Source organism: Marmota flaviventris, chromosome 13, assembly GCF_047511675.1.
Source record: "Marmota flaviventris isolate mMarFla1 chromosome 13, mMarFla1.hap1, whole genome shotgun sequence".
Taxonomy (NCBI): domain Eukaryota; kingdom Metazoa; phylum Chordata; class Mammalia; order Rodentia; family Sciuridae; genus Marmota; species Marmota flaviventris.
Window position 1 is genome coordinate 80,649,481 of NC_092510.1, and position 23,733 is coordinate 80,673,213.

At 36.2% G+C, this 23,733-nt stretch overlaps 1 protein-coding gene across 1 annotated transcript in view; it reads right to left on the reverse strand.

The window, feature by feature from the left end:
* The window catches only part of Ctnnal1 (catenin alpha like 1), a 61,400-nt gene that overhangs the window by 2,295 nt on the left and 35,372 nt on the right, over positions 1 to 23,733 (reverse strand). Inside the window, exons 9-15 of the mRNA XM_071600823.1 lie at positions 21,463 to 21,621; positions 21,026 to 21,118; positions 16,612 to 16,762; positions 11,135 to 11,172; positions 6,524 to 6,574; positions 6,280 to 6,434; positions 2,690 to 2,738 (exon numbers count right to left, since the gene is read on the reverse strand). Coding sequence (XP_071456924.1) covers positions 2,690 to 2,738; positions 6,280 to 6,434; positions 6,524 to 6,574; positions 11,135 to 11,172; positions 16,612 to 16,762; positions 21,026 to 21,118; positions 21,463 to 21,621 — 696 coding nt within the window. The remainder of the gene's footprint in view (positions 1 to 2,689; positions 2,739 to 6,279; positions 6,435 to 6,523; positions 6,575 to 11,134; positions 11,173 to 16,611; positions 16,763 to 21,025; positions 21,119 to 21,462; positions 21,622 to 23,733) is intronic.

Below are 23,733 nucleotides of genomic sequence, written 5' to 3' on the forward strand. Positions count from 1 at the left end.
AAAGCAAGTCTCAGAACTCCTACATTTTTTGTGTACCCCGGAAACAGGTTTAGCTGAATTCAGAAGTTTTCCTGGACCTGATACAAACTTAATCACTGGAGAGGCTCCTCTGTAGCTGGAAACTTTCAATTACTCTGAAGGGTTACACAGATCTGTGATACTCAAATTATGTCTGGTTTTGGGAGGGACCCTGAACTCAACTCATAAAATCCCCAACTATAAAAAGATGATGAATCTTGGTGCATGAGGTCAAAAAGGCTAGAACTTTCTTACTTACATCTAACCAAGATTAAATGTGTCACCTATGCACATTCCATCACCCAGCCACTTGAGAGGATCGACTCAGTTGTTGGTTTTTTTATTGTTTTCTGACTACCTCTTCACCATGCATTTTATTTACAATTTAGTGAGCAGGAAGAAGAACAGTGAAAAATAGGATTGGACAAGTAAGACAGGAATATTCAGGACATCATGTTAAAATGGTGTGAGAGGTACCGTGGACATAAAGGGATGAAGACTCTGTTTTAGGTGGCAGCAGAAATAAAGGAGAGAATGGAGCAAATATGAAAGTTATTTATAAATAAAAATAACAGATCTTTGTAGTAAACTCGATTAAAAAATAATGAGGAGAAGACTAATTCCAAAGTTAACTTTCACCCTTTATTCAACAGCCTTGACACCTTGCTGCTGTTGGTGAAGTGGTCTCAAGGATCAGAGTCCTTGCTTCCTTCCCTGCCCTTTGAAAGTGAAACCACGAGCTACTTCCAGAATCTAACTGGATGTCTCACTTCCCTGGGTGCTCCTCACCATTCCACATTACCACTCTCTCTTCTGCATATCTTCTCTTTCCTTTTCAGTCTGTAAACTCCTTAGGTCAAGATCCTTGCTATCTTATAGAATAACATGGTTTTAAAACCACTTTAAAGCTGATAACTCCCAAGGTGCTCTCTCCATTCCTGAACTACCCTGTATATTCTACTTGGCAGTTGTAGTTAACATGAGCAAAACAAAATACTTGATTTCCACCTTCTAAATCTGATGTTCTCCTTCAGTGTTCCCTTGCTCAATAAATGACACTATCATTTACCATGTTGGCCAAGCCAAAACCTTTAGAATTTAAGTCAGATGATGCTACTGCTTCTGAAAACCCTCAGTGGATTTACCATCATGCTTCACCACTTTCCTCTGACTCACTCCACTCCATCCAACATTGTTCCCTTATTCTTCTTCAGACATATGTAGCCGTACCCTTACACCTCAGGGCCTTTGCACTGGTTCTGCCCATCTGAAATACTCTACCCCCACTTATCCATCCAAGTCACTCTCTTGCTTCATTAATGTCACTATTCAGATGTTACCTACCTCCTTAGAGAAGTCTTTTCTATCCTATCACCTTGATATTCTTGTCCTACATGATTTTATCTACAAGTACTTATATATATGCATTATATACTAAACTTTCTAATGTCTATTTCCTGACACTAAAATATAAGCCTTATGGGGGCAGGGGATTTTTTTGGTTCACTCTTCTCCCCAGAGTTCTTACCCACCATCTGACATGTAGCTTAATAAATATTTGTTGTGTGAAACATGCCATTTTATGTTCATCTTAGTTTAGAGACAATTAGACACAGGTTTAAGGCATATGCTCACACAGAAGGTGAGTAATGTGCAGTATACAATAGAATGAACACAGGCCAAAGTGAACAGAATGAATCCAGAATTTATTGCAGTTGTCTTAAGGGGGAAAGTTCATTTTTAAATCTAATTTATAGAAAAATCCAGAAAAAAAATATCTGCTATGATTCTTCTTTGTTGTCAATCACCCCTTTTAGCTGAAATCCTTTTCCTGAAGTGGTGCAAGCAGAAGGAAACTATATGAGAGTGAAACAGTGATAGAAATTCCAGATTTCTATGTAGGAATTCTCTTGGAAAACAGGCTAACATAGGGAGGGTAAAATAGGAAAGGAAGAGTGGAGTGGCGGTGGCGTGTGTCTGGAGTCCCAGCTACTTGGGAGGCTGTGATGGGAGGATTGCTTGAGGCCAGGAGTTCCAGAGCAGCCTGGGCAACACAGCAATACCCCACCTCAAAAAAGTAAAGAAAAGAAAATAGGAAAGAAATGTTACAACACACTTGCCAACCTAAACCTTCTAACCAGAGGAAAGATAAATGGAGACAGGTTTACATGGAATTCTATTAGACACAGGGCAAAAGGGTGGTACCAAAATACCTCTCTCCCTAGATTCCCTAAATCATCATGTACATGGAAGAAAAGAAGGAAACTAACAAGTACTGAGTACCTTCTAGTGGTCTTCAGTCTATTACTTCTGAAAATTTTTTATGTGTTACCTCATTAAATCAATATCATTCATCCAATGCAATTATGAAGAGGCCAAAGAACTTTTCTAGAACTCTGGAAGATATAAGGGATTTGCATCTGCTTTCAGGATATTTTCATCTACTTGGGACTTGCATCTGTTTCAAGTTTGCAACATTGCATCTGTTGACTACCAATCAAGCCTGTTCTGCTTTATCCCTATAATATTTTTTGTTTCCAATGAGATAACCAAGAAAGCTTGACAAAACATTATGCAAGCCCTCTTTCTTTCTACTTGTCTACTGCTCTCTAAAGCCCAACATTAAATTAGCCCAACATTAAAACAATATAAAGTAAAAAATAAAACATACCTCTAGATGATGAATTAAGTCCTGGGAAGTTTTCAGTGGCCCTTCTCCTCTAAAATAAAATGAATTATTAGTAAGGTTAAAAAAATTGTTGGCTGAAAATTGGCTGCAAAATATAATTTCAGAACATTCTGTGTATTGATAGATCCCAAGAACAGACTCATAATATTGGAACATTTTTCTTAAAGCAACTTTAATCTTTATAACTTCTTTGTGCACTTTTTTTTGTCCATGCAAACATTATATATGTTGATTTTATAATGTAAAGACATTTAAAATTAGCAAGTTATATTTGAGTTCTATTTGTCCTTTTTAATCTTTTTTGTGTTGTTTCATGAATTAAATATATGAGATTTATAATATCTTAACTAAAAGTCCTTTGTTACATAATGAAAACAGAATCAGATCAAAGTCAGAAGATTCTAATTTCAATTCTGGTAGGAACTCAGTTATTCATCTTTAAAAAGGCATATTATTTAAGTTTCAACTTTGAATGCATAAGATAATCATGATAATTCTTGTGCTACCAGTCTTACAAAGAGATTGGGAAATATCAAATTTAAAACTACCAAAAAAATTAACAACTCTAAAAGATGAAAAGTAGATTGCAACAAATAAAATAACAGAAAGAACATAAGAGCAGCAATATACTAGACATAATAACAGAAAATCTGTACTCTAGTAGCAACCAGTACTTCCATTTAATAGCTTTGTGACCAAATCATTCCTGATCCCTAATAAATTGTTGAGAGTATCTAAAGAAATCATAAAGCAAAAGGCACTGGTACATTTGAAATGTTTTCAAACTAATAGGCATTAGAAAATTTAAAACATATAAATTAAGAAATATAAATTATTGCATATAACTTATTAAGAAACCCTATACATTATTATAAGAAAGTTCAACAACAGCCTGAGGAGAGGTTTGAAACTGCCTAAGAAAATTGCAAAGCTAAATACTGTGAAGATTCACAGTCAGAAACAAGGACATAGATGAAGTTGGCAAACCACAGGTCTTAAGGGAAAATGGAGACAACTATTGAGGAAACAGGTAAACAGTGTGGGTACAAAACAAAACCAACCTGGGATGTTATCACAAGGAGGTAATTGTATTACCAAGATTTGTCTAAATGATACAAGGTGTTTCTCCATTACAGAAAATCCATCTTCTTGTCTTAAACTTCATTTCTGTCAAATAACCATATTCTAGCAACAATTCCCATTCCACGGAGTTTTTGTTTTATTTTGGAACTGGGGATTGAACCTAGGGGTGGTTAATCACTGAGCCACATTCCCAACCTTTTTATTTTTTATTTTGAGACAGGGTTTCACTAAGTTGCTTAGGGCCTCCTAATTTGCTGAGCCTGGCCTTGAATTTGTGATCCTTCTGCCTTAGCTTTCTATTTTGCTGAGATGAGCACCATCATGACCAGCTCCATTCCACAGTTTTAGGAATTCCGACCACTGATGGGACAGCCCCTTCACTTCCCAGTCTTGTTGGGATGGACTCTGTCTAAATCCAAATCCACTATTCTGACTTAATAACAAAAAAAATTCTTATCACATTTTCCTGACATATTCTGAAATAACAAAGAGCAGATATATCTTTTAAAAAAATCAGACAAACATTTTGGGAAGATTTTATATAACATACTACATTCACTAAATTAATAATGTATTTCTCCATCTTTTATTAGTCAAAAACTTTTTTAAAAAAGGATGATCTTCGTGCTAGTTAGAGATAAGTAGCAAGATTCAGCCAAAGGTTGAGACTTCAATTTCAGCAGTCTATAGAAATTGTTTGTTATGTGAACACAGGAGTTCACTTTTTATGTTCCTTTATATGTGGAGCGGGGGAAAGGAGACTAGAGATTGAATACAGGGGTGCTCTACCAATGAGCTACATCCCCAGCCCTTTTTATTTTGTTCAGGCTGGCCTCAAACTCATGATCCTCCTGCCTCTGCCCCCTAGGTAGCTGGGATTACAAGTGTGTGTCACAGCAATCAGTCCCATTTTATGTTCTTTTGTAGACTTAAGCCTTCAAATTTTTTAAAAAAGTAAGAACTAAGCAAGAAGATCAAAATTATTGCTGGGAAGACTCAATTGAGAAGAAACTCACTAAACTCAATTAAAAACTAAGAAAGAAACCACCAAAGAGGAATGGTATCCAATGATGGAAAATACGGTAAGGTATTAACAAGAGATTGTTAGTTAGCAGAAAAATTTCACAGAAGACTCCTATCATTTCACAGAAGACATCATCAAGAGGCAAGTGAAGCTTCTTCCCTGTGGAATGCTTTGTGCCCACTCCTGGTCTTCCTTCCACATGAAGGAACTCCACAAACATAACATCCCTCACCTCTGTCTGCCATGTCATTTATTCCACCCCATAAGATGGTCAGACACTCATCTTTTCAGTCTTTGTGGAGACCCTGAAAAACCCAGTTGGAATTACAGCCCTTCTCTCTCTCCTTTATCCCTGGGAGTGAAATGCCTTTGGGAGCCACCTGCACTTCCATGTGTTTTAGAGAACATCCTGCCCCAGGAGGCAAGACTGCTTCATTCTAGGGGTCATTTTTAAAGCCCTACTTGCCTGCGGTTATAAACTACACTCTTCAATTCCACTTTATTAATCTTTTCAAAGCCAAAATGAGTAGGAAAGGAGGTACCTAGGAGATACTCAAGTATCGAAACCTGATTTTCCGAATTTCTGAAAAAGACAAATTTCAGAAAGTGAATAAAAGTTTGAAGTCATTCCTTGAGGAAAAAATCTAGAACAGATTATTGAGCAGATAACTGGTTTTAGCTAATCAGAATGTGTATAATTTAATATAGCAAAAGACTGGAATATGATCAAAATTAACATGAATAAGGCATTTGATCAAGGGCCTTATAACATGGATAAGACAGAGAATACAGAAAAGGGAGTACTAAAGTTATGGAAAGTCTCCTCTCCATAATGAAAGGTGACTCATGGAGATTTGGCAATCAATAGAGATAGGTCTTCATAGATCTATTCATTAATCTTTGTCCAATCATTACTTGTGTAGAGATAGAAAAGGCACATTCTCTAAATGTACTGGTGTTGGCTGGGCGATATGATATATAGGTTGACAAAAAGCAGAATGTAAATTATTTCAAAATTCTGGAAAGAATAGGATACAAAACTAGAAAAGGATCACTTTTACACCTAACTCTCAATTAAATAGATGTGTCTTCTTCTTGTACCTGCTGAAGTAAATTGTCATAGTAAGTATTTTCAGTCTTGTGTGTGTGTGTGTGTGTGCGCGTATGTGTACAAGGGATAAAACTCAGGTCTTCACACATACTATCCACTGAGCTTCATCCCTGCCATTTCTACTTTGTTTGGGGACAAAGTTGTCCAGGTTGGCCTTGAACTTGTGATCCTCCTACCTCAATCTCCTGAGTCGCTAGGATTAGAGATGTGTACCAGTGCACATGGTTTAACTACTTCCAGTCTTTTTACCATGCCTTTGCTAGAGACTTTAACCTCGTAATGATTTAACATGGCACTTTTTCTTTATAACAAGTATCAGACTAATTTTAAAAGATCAAAATGTAACCACATTACCTAGTAAATAAATATAGAGAATAGGCCATCCTGGACATGTTCCGTCCATATTGAACAATCTCATTCTCCTGATCCTCCCACTTCTCAATTTCGCAGTCAGCATCAGAGGTGAGCAAACCCAACTTAAGTCCAAGCTTTGCTATCTTGGCTTGCTCCTACAAACATATATTTTAATCATAACTTTGTCATTGTTGATGCAAAAGGAAGAATAGATGTAAGATTATTACAAAAGAAAAGGCTTTACCTCAGAGTCAGGCTTGTCCAGCTTTAATGATTTCAGGTTTGCATTATTCTTCTGTGACAATAAAAAAATTGAGATTTCTTAAAAGGCAATACATTTAATTGTGAGAAAATATAATAGTAATAATGTAACAAAGTCTAATTTTAACATATCTGGTATATAGCTAAATCATATTAAGTATTTTAAACTAAACAAACAATTGCTGAATTGCATGCAGCTTTGAACAGGTGGTTGGTTTGCAACCTGGAGCTAGGGAAACCAGGTCAGTGTCCTGTTTCACAGTGTCCTCTGTGTCTGCAGTTGCTCTCCTCTTTGCACAAGGGTTTTGGGGACCTCTCAAGACACTTCTGCAATATCCTTGGGAAGCAATAATAATGTCCCTCAAACCTCTCTGGCTTATCTATTGCAACAAGATTATTATATGCTTGAATTATTCTCATGAAATAATGTATTAAAAATAACCACTGGGCTGGGGTTGTGGCTCAGTGATAGAGCACTTGCCTAGCATGTGTGAGGCACTGGGTTCAATTCTCAGCACTGTATAAAAATAAATAAAATAAAGGTACATTGAAAACTAAAAAAAAAAAAAAAATTAAAAAAACACCTGTAAGTACTTCATACTTTCCCAATGGTTATGACTCCAGAATGAAATTCCTTTAAATAATGTGCCTTTAGAAGGCTAAATTTCAACATCTTTGTTCCATTGCCATCACAATTGTTCAGATTGTATCCCAGGTTATAAAGATTACATTTAGATTTAATATGTAAACCAATGTTCAATGGTTTCCTATTTTTGAAAGAGCAAGTTTGTTTTTATATAAATTATTTGGAACTCAGAATATATTTCTCCTAGAAAGGGAGAGATCTATACCAGTTAGTTCTATACAAGTTCACAGATAACTACTCATTTGAAGAACAGGGTACCAGGATAGACCCTGTAGTACTAACAACCATGTTTCTCCAATACCTTTAAGATGTGTATACAGATGTCCCTCAACTTATAAGGGGATTATGTACTGATAAACCCATCATAAGCTGAAAATATCAAAAGTCAAAAATGCATTTAACATACCTAACATACTGAGTCTCATAGTTTATCAACATATATATGGTAGAGTATCAGCTGCTCCCCTCATGATCACCTACCTGGCTCACTGGGAGCTTCGGCCCTCTGCCACTGCCCAACCAGCATCGTACTACTTACAGCAAGCTTGGTAAAGATCAACATATAATGTATGCTTTCTACTGAAAGGGTATCACTTTTGCACCACTGTAAAGTGATAAGATCACATAAGTCAGGGACCATCTGTGTGTGTGTGTGTGTGTGTGTGTGCGCGCGCGCGCGCACATGCATGTGTGTACATATCATGCTCTGTGTAACATTTTGGTTAACTAAATAACGCATATACGATGGTGGTTCCAGTAGATTATATCACCTAGCAATGTCATAGTCATCTTAGTTCAAGTACACTATGATATTATTACAACCATGAAATCACTTAATAACATATTCCTCAGAATATGCTCCCCACTGTAAAGTGATAGGGGACTGTGTGTGTGCGTGCCTGCGTGTGTTTCGGGCTCCTTTTTTGTTTCCCTTGTTACAACCTGATTTGTTACTTCTGTTACCAATTTCACTTCAGAACAAAACTGTTCCCTTCTTTTCCTATTCCATAGTTTAGATGCACTCATAGCCATTCTGAGACTTTTAAAATTATGTTTATTTTAAACACATAAATGAGGTAAAAGGACATGAAATAAAATGCATAGAGGAACTACAAAATTATACACATGCATGAACACACACGCAAATGCAAGCTGGCTCTTGTGCTTATTAGAAAACAAACAGACATGATCAATGATCTCTGGCTCCTCCTTGGATAGTCATATCATCTTTATTTCCTTCTAGCAGACTATAAAGCAAATCATACAGCAATTGAGAAAGTTAAGAATATTCTCAAGATTTTTAGGCCTTATTTTAGTTAGAATTTTTACATCCCACTGTATTCTTTGACATTAGCTGTATTTATTTATTATGTTTTTAATTTTACAAATTGTTATTAAAGAGTTTAATGAAGACTATAAGAGAATTGACCTACTCTTTTCATCTCACTAATGTGACCTCGCTTGCCATCTAGTGGACACTATTTTAAAATGCAGTCAGGTGCAACAGTTTGAATTGCTAAAGGCTGAAGACTTTGAGCCTCTGAAAAGAGAGCTACAAATTTCTAGGAATATAATTAGCTGTGTTATCCTCAAATAAGGAGATGGTTTGTGATTCTGAAATTATTTCTTACTAAAGATAATGCTATTTAGTCCAATAAAATCTTTGCTCCATTCCATCTATTAAAAGCTGTATGATGACTGGGGCCAGGGTTATGGCTCAGAGGTAGAGCCCTTGCCTAGCATGTGTGAGGCACTGGGTTCGATCCCTGGCACCACATAAAAAATAAAGACAAATAAAATAAAGGTACTATGTCCATCTAGAACTAAAAAACTAAAAAAAAAAAAAAAAAAAAAAAATAGAAAGCTCTGTGATGTCTCTTCTAACTTCAAAAAAATATTTTGTAATAATCCTAAGTTATAGGAGTTGAAAAAAAAAATTCAAGCTATCCCTATTTGCTTAAACCCAATAGGATTATTAACTATAATATAAACTAGTAGAGTTAAGTAGGGTTAAAATAGCAACAACAAAAAAATAGACAAATTTCTATCTAGACTTTCAAGGCCCTGAGGATAGTTTAAGGCATAGAAGCTCTTTTCAAACACACACACACAAAAAATTATTTTGCAGTGTTATAGTTGCTTCTGCACTAGCTACATTGTTTTCAAATACTGATTTTCAATATTTTTTAAATTTTTTTTTTTTTTAGTTTTAGATGGACACAATACCTTTGTTTTGTTTATTTATCCATTTTTATGTGGTGCTAAGGATTGAATCCAGTGCCCCACATGTGAGGCAAGCACTCTGCCACTGAGCCACAACCCCAGCCCCTGATTTTCAATATTAAATGCTGGTTTTCTTTTTAAAATAAACTAAGTATATGCCATTTTTTAAATCTGGGGGTTTGCTTAATCATTTGAGCTTCCCCTACACCAACCACCACACCCACTGTTACTTCTACATCCCAAACATGGGCACTTTACTCTCTATCTCTTCATTGCCATTTCTCTCTTCTGATACTCACCATCTGTTCTTCTTGATAATCATTCACACAAATTCTCTCTCCTCTCTATTCATTTTCTTTTTCTGTGAGTTTAAACCTGTACTCTCCAATAGAGTTAGCCACATGTAGCCATTGAACACTTGAAATGTGGCTTGTCTGAATTAAGATGTGCTGTGTGTGTAAAATACACACCAGGCTTTAAAGACTTAGGCTGACAGGAATACTTCAAAAAGGTTCCATAGTTACATGTTGATTATGTGTTGAAATGATAATATTTGGGATATACCAGATTAAATATAATATGAAATTTCACAATTTTCTTTTTAAAAATATGACTACTATAAAATTTTTAATTATGTATATGTATATGCCTTGAATCATATTTCTACTGAACAAGTCCAAGCTAGGCTGGCTGAAACCAGCCTACCTTTTTCATTGACTAAATTATTGCATTATTTTCTAAGTGATATACTTGTACAGGCAGTTCTAGGAAAACGGAAAACTGCACTTAACAAAATGTCTTTAAAATCCCCACCTGCAGAACATATCTTTTAGCATCTTTTTCAACATCACTGCAGCAGTGCCTAGCCTATTGCCCAGCAAACAGAAGATGGCCAAGGAGTATTTCGTGGTTGAACAGATGAACAGATGAATGTTTTTTTGTCTCAACCGAAACACTGACGTTATAAGAACTTTCAGCTGTAAAAATGTACCTTTCTTTGTGACTGGGGAACTGGGTATAATTTTATGTGGGGCATAATTTACCATTCTTTTATTTTCTCATTTGCCATTGTTTTCCCTCTATTTCTGAAGTTAGAATTATTAGGACACTTGATGATTTTAGAAAAGTGGTCCTTTTTGATAAATGATTTTTTGTTATTATAATCTCTGCTTTTCACAGCTTGCATTTTATTCAAAACTATGAATTTCTATAGAATGATCTCTATAAACAAATTGCTCTGGTGCTCAAAACATCACCTGGGTAACATGACCAATGTTAAAATGCTATCAGCCAGAAGATAGGAATTGTCATTCCCAAAATGGATCTTAGGACCAGCGCCTAGCTCAGTTACCCCTCTGTATCTTTCCCAAACACATGGTATGTTTTCATCTAGGTAGAAAGTGTATTAAAATTTTTAATTTACAGAAAATGAATCCAACAAAACCTAGCAAATTAGACCCAAGATGTGAAGAACAAAATGACTTCTGACCTTAGATTAGGGCTTATTAATCACAAATTCTGTTACCCATCCTCTCAAATCCTCAAACCCAACACAAATATTCAGAGTATGGGCCACATGTAGATTGCTACTAAGAATAACAACTCTGAACAAAGTCTAATATCCTAACCTTTTTCTTTAGGGAAGGAAAGTAGCAGCAGTAGGCAACAAGAACACAATCTAGATTCTAAATAAAAACAGTCTGAAATGTACATAATTCTACTTACCGCTGGCTTTGGAAGTGAAAGGTAGCCATACTTCTCTCCTACAAATAACATATATAACTTAAAATTTTTTTCTAATAATACATTTATATTATACACATTTAACTTTTACCATAAGATTAAATGAACAAGAATGTAAGTACGTTCACTTTGGTAGCCTATTACATGTCATTCAGAAATCAGATCATAATTTGGTAGGCAAATGTGAAGACTGCCAACACCTGCCTCCCTAAGGCACTGGAGATGGCTGGTCTCTCCCAACTCAAAAGGGAGAAAAGCAAAATGCCTGACCACATTGACTTTCACTTGCAATTAGCTCCATTCATTCAGTGCTCCTCTTACCACAGCCTGCCTCTACTGAAACCAAAGTCCTCTTTTAGTAGCACCAGTATCAATACTTCTTCCTTTTCTGCAAGTACCAGACCAAATCATTCACAACTAACCTCATAATGTATTCTTAGTCAGGGAAGAAGACAACCTCAAGTCTACAAGATAGAAAAATGATTTTTTTTTTTTTTTTTTTTTTTTTGTGATGCTGGACATTGAACCCAGAGCATTGTACATGCTAAGCAAATGCTCTACCATTGAGCCACATCCCCAGCCCAGGAAAATGAAATAAAGCAAACAACAGAGTTTTTTGGCTGTGAATTGACATATGGCATGAAGCATAATAACTCAGGAAAGGAAGGAAACAGGCAATGTCCTCTTCATCACGGTCTTATCATTTTCTAGCTCCCAGATCATGTACAGAGTTAGGTTACATGATCTGGGAGCTAGATAATAATAAAATAATAATAAATGGTTTTTCAAAACTAGTTTGTGGAATCTGGTGTAAGAATTTAGGATGAAATTTGAATAGTATTATAGCTTTTTGAAGGAAAACAAGTGTATTCAGCTATAATATATCAAGTTGAGCCAAATTAAAGTGTTCATATACAAACACTTGGAAACTACAAAATAAATTTCATATGGTCTAACCTTATAAAAGAAAACATAAGAGCCCTTAATCACTCATTTTCTTATAGAATGACTATTATATGAACAGGGCGCACTTGTTGGTCTCAGAATACTTTATACAAATACTAAAAGTTTCATCTGGAATTGCCCTATTGAGTATGGAATCAACAAGCCACAAGTGACTATGGAGCACTTGAAACATGGCTAGTCTGAATTGATATGTGCTGTAAATGTAAAATACCAGATTTTAAAGACAGTACAAAGGGGGAAGAAGGATGTAAAATATCTTATTACTAATTTTAAAATATTGATTATGCACTGAAATAATACTTTGAAAATACTAAGTTAAATAAAACCTATTATTAAAACAAATTTCACCTGGTTTTTTTTTTTAATTTTTCTTGTGCTTTCTAGAAAATTTTAAATTATATATGTGGGCTGCATTCTATTTTTATTGGACAGAGCTGATCTACAAAATGAATTATTGCATGGCATATATATACAATGGAGTTTTATTCACCTATAAAGAGGAATGAAATTATGTCATTTGCAGGAAAATGGATGGAACTTGAGAACATTATGTTAAGTTAACTTAGCCAGACTCAAAGTAACTGGTCATGTTTTCTCTTATATGTGAAAGCTAGAGAGGAAAAAGGAAAAGAAAGGTATATGTGTGTAGGTGGTATCATAAAAATCAAAAGGAGATCAGTAAAGGAAAGGGACCAGGGAGAGGGAGAAGGGGAGGGACAGGGGACATACTGAGGAATGATATTCATGAAATTATATTGTTACATGTGTATAAGTATGAGTATATAATAACAAATCCCACCATTGTATACAACTATAATGTACCAATAAGAAATATGGAAAAGAAAAAAAATGAATTATTGCCAGTGGTATTTCAAAATAATTTATGATTTATATAATTTCTCTGTAATATCAGAATTGTAAGAGAACTTTATTAGTAGTTTTTTGAACTCAGAATTGTTAAGGGATCCAGGTGTGGTGGCACACCACATGGTGGCTTGGGAGGCTGAGACAGGAGGATCAAGAGTTCAAAGCCAGCCTCAGCAAAAGTGAGGTGCTAAACAACTCAGTGAGACCCTGTCTCTAAATAAAATACAAAATAGGACTGGGGATGTGGCTCAGTGGTTGAGTGCCCCTGAGTTCAATCCCTTGTATCAGGAAAAAAAAAAAAAAAAGAATTGTTAAGGGACAACCCCTTAAATGGGAGGCTATTTTCATGCCTTATAGTCAGGCTCTAATATAAAAAGTGCCTGACTTAGCTGCACGAAGACTAACAGAAAATAATGTTCAGGTCACGCCACATGACCTAGCTAATTCAGGTCACGCCACATTTACCACCTAGCTAATTCAAAGTCTAAATATTATCCATAAGATCTCTAAAATGGGGCCTTAATAAGCTATGAAAAGGAGGGCACAATCATTACTTAAGGATAACTGGCTCAGGCAAGGAATCTTGTATTATCTAAGCTTGACGTTCCATAGTGCCCAGACCATGAAATGGTCACATCTATTCTCCAAAAGGGGAGGCAGTTATATAATCTGGCTAGCTACCATTACCACCAGCTAGTCATATTTATCACAGGGAAGTTCCAATCCCTGTAGTCTGCTTTTAAGTACCTGTTTGTTTTGCCCTCTATTCCTATCCAGCTTAAAAGTAAAAGAAACCACAGTGAACATGTGGTCCAAAACAAGCACAAGATTCTCCTGTTTCAGTTCTGTTCTATCCATAGTGAATGGTAGAGTACTGGGTGGAGAAAGAATGGGGGTCCATGTATAAGCTCAGTGTGAGAAAAATTCAAGATCAATCTGCAGTATTTGTCATGGGACAAGAATGAGGAGTGGCACTCATTCTGTACACACTCGTGCTGTACATCTGCCTACTCTGATCTAGTCTAATGCCCTTATTATTTGAATATAGAGGATTGAACCCAGGGTGCTTAACTACCAAGTTACATCACCAGCACTTTTTATTTTTTGAGACAGGGTCTCACTAAGTTGTTCAGGGCCTTGCTAAATTGCCGAGGCTGGGGGCTGGGGATGTGGCTCAAGCAGAAGCACGCTAGCCTGGCATGTGTGCGGCCTGGGTTCGATCCTCAGCACCACATACAAATAAAGATGTTGTGTCCGCTAAAAAAATAAAAAATAAAAAAAAATTCTCTCTCTTTAAAAAAAAAAAGTTTAAAAAATAAATAAATAAATTGCTGAGGCTGGCCTTGAACTTGCAATCCTCCTGCCTCAGCCTCCAGAGTCACTGAGATTACAGGTGAATGCCATCATACCCAGCTAAGGCCCTTAAAGATGGGAACCTGAGAAGTTAAAGGACTTCTTTGAGGTCACCTAATGGTAAAAACAGAAGAACACATTACTTGCCATTTATATATTGCAAGTACCATGACAAATTATTTCATTTATGGCCATAAAGAAACTGAAAATAAGGCTAGGATCATGACTCAGTAGTACAGCACTTGCCTAGCACATGTGAGGCACTGGATTCAAGTCTCAACACCAAATAAATAAATTGATAAATAAATGTATTGTGTCCTTCTATAATTTAAAAAAAGAAAAGAAAAAAAGAAACTAAAAATCAAAGGGCCAGGTAATGTGCCTAGGCTGCCATTACTAATATACTATATACCCAATCATATCTTCTATAACTTAGATGGCCCCATCATCAGGTAATAAGTAGTAGACTAAAACAAAGATCCAGTCTTCTGGCCCTCAACTGCTTGCTCCTTGTTCTGAAAGTTCAGAGCAAGGGCTATAACATCATCTTTGGGATCTCCCAGCCATTTCTGGAAAAAATTCAAAGACAAGAGTAAAACCCTGCATGGCAGTTGTGAGCATTTTTCACAGAATCAGTTCATTCTCATCAGAATAATTTAGTGATAAGAGTGGATGAGTGGTTGGTAATATTTATCTTTGGCTTCATTTAGATGAAGCACAACTCCCAGGTCTCTGTAGCTTCTTCACTGTGGGACACTGACATTTACTTCTTCAAACCTCAGTTTTATCATAAATAAAATATGGAAATATAATCTCATAGAGTCACTGAGAAGATGAAATGAGATAATGCACATCTAGCACTTATCAAAGAACCTGGCACACAGTAATTTCTCAGTATTTCATTTGTATGTTTATATTATTATGATTTATATGCCTCCAAATATAAATATAAATATCATACTTATAATGTTACCCACACAGACACTAGTAGCCCGTGGTTTTATTTTTCATGGAATCTCACTCGCCCAAAGCTCAAAAGGACATCAACTTCATGGAGTGCTCACAAAAGACTTTTAGAATTGGCAGAGCTTCTGAAACCACTCAGCTGATGGCCTTCGTCACTGAGCTGAGGACACTCACAGCCAGGGCAAGGAGTGCTTGCCTGAGTCCAGCTAGAGAAGGAGCTGGGCCTAGCAGGTGCTCTGGCTCTCCCAGACAGGTGTCCTTTCACCACACCAAGCCACTTCTCTTCATTTCCTAGCAACCCCTATGGCTAAGTGATACTTCCTTAAATGTGGACCTAACCTTTTAACATACAAAACTTGCCTCACATAAAGATCCCTGTAATTATAAATCCTTTAGCAAAGCTTCAAAGTGATATACCATCCACATTAGCTATTGCAGAAATCTTTAAATATAGAAGAACAGTAAATACTTATTATACTTTACAAATGATGTTATAACTAGAAGGTCTATCATTCCCTGATTTCTAAGCAAATAACATTCATCTTGAATGGGTCTTTCTAATGAGGTGTTTAAATATTCATCTTCAGTGAAAGTAAACATGTAATTTGATATTATAACTTTAAATGACATTTTATTTTTTAAATCATGCTTTGACACTAACAGAAATCATTCAATGGGAAAAAAATATGTATATATACATAAAAATGCATAAACAAATAACAGAACACACAATACAATGGAAAAATAAAATTCCCAGCAGTTATGAAAATAATGAGCAAAAATGATGCCTTCCTATACAATGTATGGTACTAGTCTATATGTTGTAGAAATACCAATGAACTTACCCACCACAGGCAATATTCCAAGTTTATGTAGTCATCAAGGAAAGAGATTCCATCCAAGTGGAAGGAAAGCAATTCAAAAATCAAATAACTACATTCATTTCATTATGAAGTTAGTAGAATTAAATCAGAAAATCTCTGTATTAATAGAAGAGCTTTTGTACTAAAATTCAAAATGATTTGGAAGAAATTTTTAAAATAATATTTCAATAGGAAAGCTAGAATGTTAATTCAGAGAAACCTACTACGTTATAATACCACAAATTGTACTGTTTAGACACTAAAAATAAAGACAAAATATTTTTATCAATTTTCTATGGCAGATATTCAAGAAATTATTCAGCTGGGTTATAACATGATAACTCATTTTGCATCTGAGGCTTCCAATTAAAAAACTTATGGAGCTACATTAAAATAATAAAACATAAAGGAGAAAAATCATAAAATATGTGGACAGTTTCTCACCTCGTCTTCCTTCAAACACATCATTGATTTCTCTTAGCAGTGTTGACATGTCACTAATCTGAGATTCCCAAGCTTCACAAAATACATCAAGGTTTTCTTTAGCAATTTTACTAGATGGATGCAATGTCAGTGTTTCAGCAGCAGAAATTATCTAAAGAAACACAACATACACAGGCATGGATTTTTAAATCTTAGCCCTCAGAATCACATTGGAGACCAAACTTAAGTCTGCACTGTTCAATTCAATTCAAAAAACAACTATTAAATAATTTCTACAAGCCCTATGTTGAGTAATATAGAGATACACAATAGAATAAGACCTGCTGTTTCTTAAATCTGACTTACAGATAAACAGTATACATTATTGCCCCTACATTCAGGGGGCAATTATCTTTATTCAAGGAAGACTATTTCAACAAAGTTATTTCTGTAGCACAATTCAAAGATATACACTCTGACTACAAATAGTGTACTGTATATGGTAGTAGAAGAGAAAGTAATAGTGGTGAAGCAGCAGGAGTGATGGTAGGTAGACCGTAGTATTGGTAGTAGTAACATGTACACACACCTGTGAGTACATGGTAGACAATAACATGCTCAAAACACTGTGCCTTATAAATGTTTGATATACATTAATCCTCAAAAACACACAAAATATTACCCTTCTCAAATAAGCATTATTCCCATTTTACAGCTAAAGAAACTGAAGCTCAGAGATGCCAAGTAACTTTTCCAAGGACCTGTATCTAGTATATGCCAAGCTGATGAGTGAATTCAGATCTACCTGACACACAGTCCAGACTCTTTCCACCACATCATCCCGCCTCTCACAAAACAGTAAAATGGGCAAGAATCTGCCTCATACTTTTACATACCACCATGTGGGCTAAATAAATGTGTGAATAATTTAAAGAATTACTGTAGAGACAGTTATGTTTTCATCAAAATATTGTCACCACCCTGCCCCCAACACACAGCAAGATTATATTTCCCAGGCTCCCTGGTAGAGGGGTGTCATGAGCAAGCTGTATCATTAACAGAGACCAAACGTGTGTCTTTCCACAATGTCACAAATTCTTGAATAACAATAAATTCATTTTCATCAGTGGGTGAATACTTGCAGGTCACCTGATAGTCATAAACTGGGCAAACACAAGTTCTGTTATTCCAGCCTTGATTTCTAACAGCTAATACATTCAAGTCACATATCACACCTTACACAATTATATGTATAATTTACAGAAAGGTTAAGAAAGCCACAGGGGTTCAAGAGGCTGAACTGAGAGCAGCAAACAGAAAGGCAACGAGTCACTGTATGTGGTCAGATGATATTGGGAACCAGACAAAAAACTTGTTCAGGGGACAGAGCTATCAAAGCATAGGATTTTATTTTAGGTCAAGATCCTGCAAGAGGATAAGTTTCAGAGTGTCAGCTAGGAATGGTCTTTGCATGGTCATAACAGGCAGGAGAAACTACCCTCTGCTGAAGTCCAAGGAAGAGATTTGGAAGTTCACTGCTATGGAGATTTTCTTGGGCAAGAGTCACAACAAGTGATTTTTTTTTTTCCCCTTTTTATTTTTTATTTTTATTTTTTTTTTAATTTTTTATTGTTGGTTGTTCAAAACATTACATAGTTCTTGACATATCATATTTCATACATTTGATTCAAGTGGATTATGAACTCCCATTTTTACCCCATATACAGATTGCAGAATCACATTGGTTACACATCCACTTTTTTACATACTGCCAAACTAGTGTCTGTTGTATTCTGCTGCCCTTCCTATCCTCTACTATCCCCCCTCCCCTCCCCTCCCCTCCCATCTTCTCTCTCTACCCCATCTACTGTAATTCATTTCTCTCTCTTGTTTTTTTTTTTTTTTTTCCCTTTCCTCTCACTGATTCTTGAAGTCACAGTGTGACTGTATCTAGTGTGAGGAAGTCAGAGTGTGGCTGTGTCTAGACTTGGGGTGCTCCTCCTTTTATAGGTCTCAAGCAAAGGGATAGCTTCATTTGGTGGTCTAAAATGTTCAATGGGCTCATGGGCCTGGTTTTTCCAGTATGAGTGTGATACACCCATGCATTCATGTGCTTCTGACTAATTCAATAAGTCACGGGTGGTCATTTTTGATAGCACAATTAATTTATTTAACAGTTTGTGCCTTATTATTGTACTAGGCAGATGGTAGTTGTTTACTTGTCAAAATTAAGTAAAGAGTCACTCCACCACTGCAGTGAACTTCCAAATCTCTTCCTTGGACTTCAGCAGAGGGTAGTTTCTCCTGTCTGATTTTAACCATGAAAAGACCACTCCACCTCAGCACTTAAAACTCAAAATGGCTTATGGTAAAACTACTGCTTTATAAAATGGAGTAACATAGATTTAGGCACAGTCTGAGAACTACTGGTCTATACATGGTGGAGTAATTCAGCAGGATAGCCTGCTCTCCACAAGGGGTATGGCCATTGACTAAATTCTGTTCACTTTAGCCTGGGCCACCACTTCCATGCCTGGCCCATTCAAACCTCTCTCATGCGCCTTAGTGCTCTCTCCCTGCCCCATATGAAGGTTCAATGCACTGGACCCAGCAGGGAGTCTGAGCTCCTGCAGGCTAGCAAGTCACAAGATGAAGCCTAGGTTGCCAAGAGGAGGAAAGCCATGCCACCAATCAGGACTATCAATAAGGGAGCAGCCGATTGCTTTAAGCCACTGTTATTTGGGTATTTCATGTTTGAGCTTGTGTTAGTTGCTACATGAATGAATTAATGAACAGCTAATATTTTATCTTTCATGTAATAATCACTCTCTAAACAAAGTACTTAAGAGATGCTATTTGTAACATAGGCAGAAAACGGATGGCAAATGGAGCCTGAGGATAGGAACAAGAACTGATTGCACATGGCAAGAAAGCCAAACACTCCAGTTCAAAAATATATTAGTTACCAAGGCAAGTGGGCTGACCCTCATGTGAACAGACAGATATTAAAGCCTTGGTTTCACCCACTAAGCAGAGATGCCCTGTTTGTAATGGTATTCTGCATATATATGATCATTACGGAAGCTGACTCAGGTAGCTCCCACTTCCATGATAAGCTTTGGACACAGATCTCTAGAGGAGGCATGCAATCTCCCTCTAGCATCCAACGTGCTAGAGGACTACAACTTAACTGTCTCTAGGTTACTTTTACTGTTATTGGATATAACTCAAATATTCAGGAACTTGACATTCATCATTCAAAATTGCAATTTAAGATCAAGCTCTTTCAGTTGACCATGATAAATTAAATAAGAACATCTGGAACACTATTTTAGAGCTTGGGCTCAAAAAAAAGAAGAATTTTTTTGCTAAAGACAGAGACAATATTAAATGGAATATCTGGCTGAGTACAGTGGCACATGCCTGTAATCCCAGTGATTTGGAAGGTTGAGGCAAGAGGATCACAAGTTCAAAGCCAGCCTGGCAACTTAGCAAGATCCTAAGCAACTTAGTGTGACCCTGTCTCAAAATAAAATATAAGGAGTCTGGTGATATAGCTCAGTTGGTAGAGTGTCTGTCTTGCATGCACAAGACCCTGAGTTCAATCCTCAGCAGCACAAAAAATAAATAAATAAAATAAAATATAAAAAGGTCTGGGGATATGGCTCAGTGGTTGAGTGCTCCTGAGTTCAAGCCCAAGTATAAACAAATGGGATATCAGTTTTAAAAAGGCTTTTTAAATTATAAAGAATAAGTAACACTATAGAAAATTTAGAAAAATAACTCATAATCTAAATAGGCAGAATTTTAATTTCTGCATATTCCCATATAATCATTTTCACGGGTACGTACATTTTGTATAGTAGCAATTATAGAATATACACACATCTGCGTACCACTTCTTTTAACTTTGTAACAAAATATTTTGATGTAGCTAATTCTGATTATCATATTATCATTTTAACATTATAATATTTTACAATTTAATATTTTCAAATATTTTGCCTAATTTAAGAATAGTTATTGTTTCAATTGAATTTTATTATAAATAATGTAACAAGAATTGTTTTGTTTTTTAAATCCCCCTATACCTTTAGGAATTATTAGGTTGAAATGTGAGATTATTCTTATGGTTCGTTACATAATGGTAGTTTACTTCTAAACATGTTATAGCATTATAAACAGCTTCATTTAAAATAAATATAAACTAGAATTTCAGGGTGCCAATCTCCAATTTGACAGACAACTAGATAATACAATGGAATGTCAGCCATATTTCCAGCATATTACCAATGAACAGACAGATATATCTTGCTTTCTCTCAGTAGATCTGGCCTCCAGTTATGCAGAACCCTTTACACCTTCCTTCCTCAAAATTCATTATAGCAAACAGATAAGACATAATATGGAGGAAAGAATCTGCTATTAAGCCTACCTGTTGGCCAGTCACCTGAAATGTCTCCTCTGCATGTATACAGGTTATTTCAAGAGGTTCTGTCCCAGATACATGTCTCAATAATTGACAGGTCTACAAGAAAACAAGTCTATAGTTCAACTTCCATATTCACATCTTTCACAATTACACTTCATAATTGTTACTTCATAATTATAAAGAAAGTTAAATTTTACAAATAAAATTTATTAAAATCTATAAGAATACATTTGCATATTACCAAAATTATTAAAAAGCTATATTGTTCACCAACAGACTCTCTAGGGTCAAAGTGGAAACAAATAAAAGCAAAGCATATTATCTCTACTTCCAATCTGATCAGGACTTTAACCAAAAACTGTACTCAACATTTTCTCCTGACTGTTTAGCTGTTGTATCATAAACTACAATTTTTTTTAGCAAGCAAACCTATTACTCACCTCAACAAGCTGTTCTTTCTGTTCAGAGAGTTTACAGGCATATTCAGCCAAAGCTTCTAAATTTCCTTCTACTCCAGTAAGTTTTAATGCTTTTAAAACCACGTGGTCAGCATGGTATTTTAACAGATCTGCTGCCAGCTGCATTGCTGTACTGTGAAGCTGCAGATGTTGGGTGTGAAGGGCAATGAAGGAAAGAAAAAAAAATACATTTTGTCACCAATCACCTGACAAGCACTTAGAACTACAGAACAAAAGCCTCAAAGTAGTCCCATTTGATGGGCTGAGGTAACACAAGTTGTGGAGCCCTGGAGAGTGTAGTCCCTCCCAAGGACCAGGTGAGGCCTTTTCTCTTGCATCCCCTGGGGCTGGTGATACTGCTGTCTGGGAAAGGTGACCTGGCCATCCAGTGCAGAGCAGCCAGGGCTCTTTTCATCCTATAATCAATCGGCTCTTTCCCACACAGCTTCTCTCTTGGACAACAATGTTTTTGCTACTCTTAGAGTTAGTGAGGAATTCACAGTATTGAAAGTATTATATTCAGAGTGCTAAGAGGAAAAAATCAAATGGGAGTTCATGATCACTAAAGAAGTCTTTTAGCACACTTTTGAAGAAGTGTCAATGTGAGATTCAATTAAATATTTAATGAAATGTTATTAAATACCCATATCGTGGCAGGCACTGTCCTAGAGGCTAGACATCCATGACAAGTAGGACCCAGTCCCTGCTCTCAGTGGTGTACAGTCAATGATGGTTGCTATCCAGAACTTTACTCTCTATTCTAATAATAAAGTGGATCCTGATGGAAACAACAGATACAAGGTATCCCAAACCCTAAAGCAATGATTGACTTTGTAGGGGAATGGATTTTAAGCATGGTTCACTCTCTGAATATTTTTGAATACTATTAACTCTAAAAATGTTTTCTTCTTATCCTACCTCTTTTTTTTTAATAATGTAACAAGTGATTTGTTGTCCTGAAAGAGATTATTTTCCATCATTCTAAGGAAAATTTGACTTGAATTAAGCCTATTTAAATGAAGCAATTTCTTTTTTCCTAGAAATAATCCAATGTCAATTCAAATTACAGGACTTTCTACAAAATTAACAATAGGATTATCTGCATTCAGCAACCAAGTGAGAATAATAACAGCCAGAAACAAAGACATTAAGATTTGTTTTCCTTTAAAAACTAAAGCCATGTAAGAATTGTATAAGATTTTGTTTAACCAGCAGGGCTTCAGAGAATATCTAATGCCAACCCTTTATTTTTCTGACTATGAAACAGGTCCATAGAGATTGAGTTACTTGCCAAGGTCACATAACTCTTACAAATGGTTCTGGGGACAAGCCATTAACAACCATAGGGAAGAAAAAGAAAAAAAGGCAAACATGCTCTGTGCCATGTCCTGACAGCAGCTTTATATACTTCAGCTCCCTTAATCCTTATAGGTTGATGTGGTTATGTCCATCTAAGAGCTAAGAAAATGAAACCTATGAAAAGTCCCTCAGTCTATCACCAAAGGATTTCATGCTGCATTGAGAGTACAGGATTTCAACAATAGTGTAGCTAAAATTGAATAGGCTGGAATGGTATGGGTAGGCTTTGTTTTAAGGCATAGAAAACCATGACCTTCTTCTAAGTTCAATGGGGGGTTTGAATGGAGGTTTCAACAGAGGTGTCAGAACCAGGTTGAGATGTGAAACAGATCATCATGCACATAATTTAAAAAAGAAACATCCAAAACCCAATTTAAGCCTTTGACTCACTTCAAAAAACATAAAAGAATTATGAAAACAAGATAGGGAAAAATTTTTATGAGGAGGATCTCTCTGAAGAGCTGATAAGTGCTTATTATGAGGCCCTCTTCAAGCACCCTTCAGAGTAGAGAGAGTAATAAGACTTAGCAGTTATAGTGTGGAGGAGAGCCTCTGAGGGACACACACAAGCATCCATGAGACAGAGTCTGCTTCAAGGGTCTACTAAGGCCAAAGCCATCTTACAGGGGAACTAGTCCTTAAGAACTTTCCACCCCATCTTTCTCTTTTCTCTCCCTGTGCCACAGCCTGCAAACATCAGTAACAGCAGCTACACTGTGGAGGATGAGGGGAGTGGAAAAGAGAAGAGAACACATCTCTCCCAAAAGCTCTGCCAGGGGCTGGGAGCAGCAGAGAAGTCCTACCACTGAATGAAGACTGGAGTGAACCTTCTGATTTCTGAACTGAGATTGTGCTTTAACACTGAAAGTAAGGATCGGCACACATTTTCTGTAA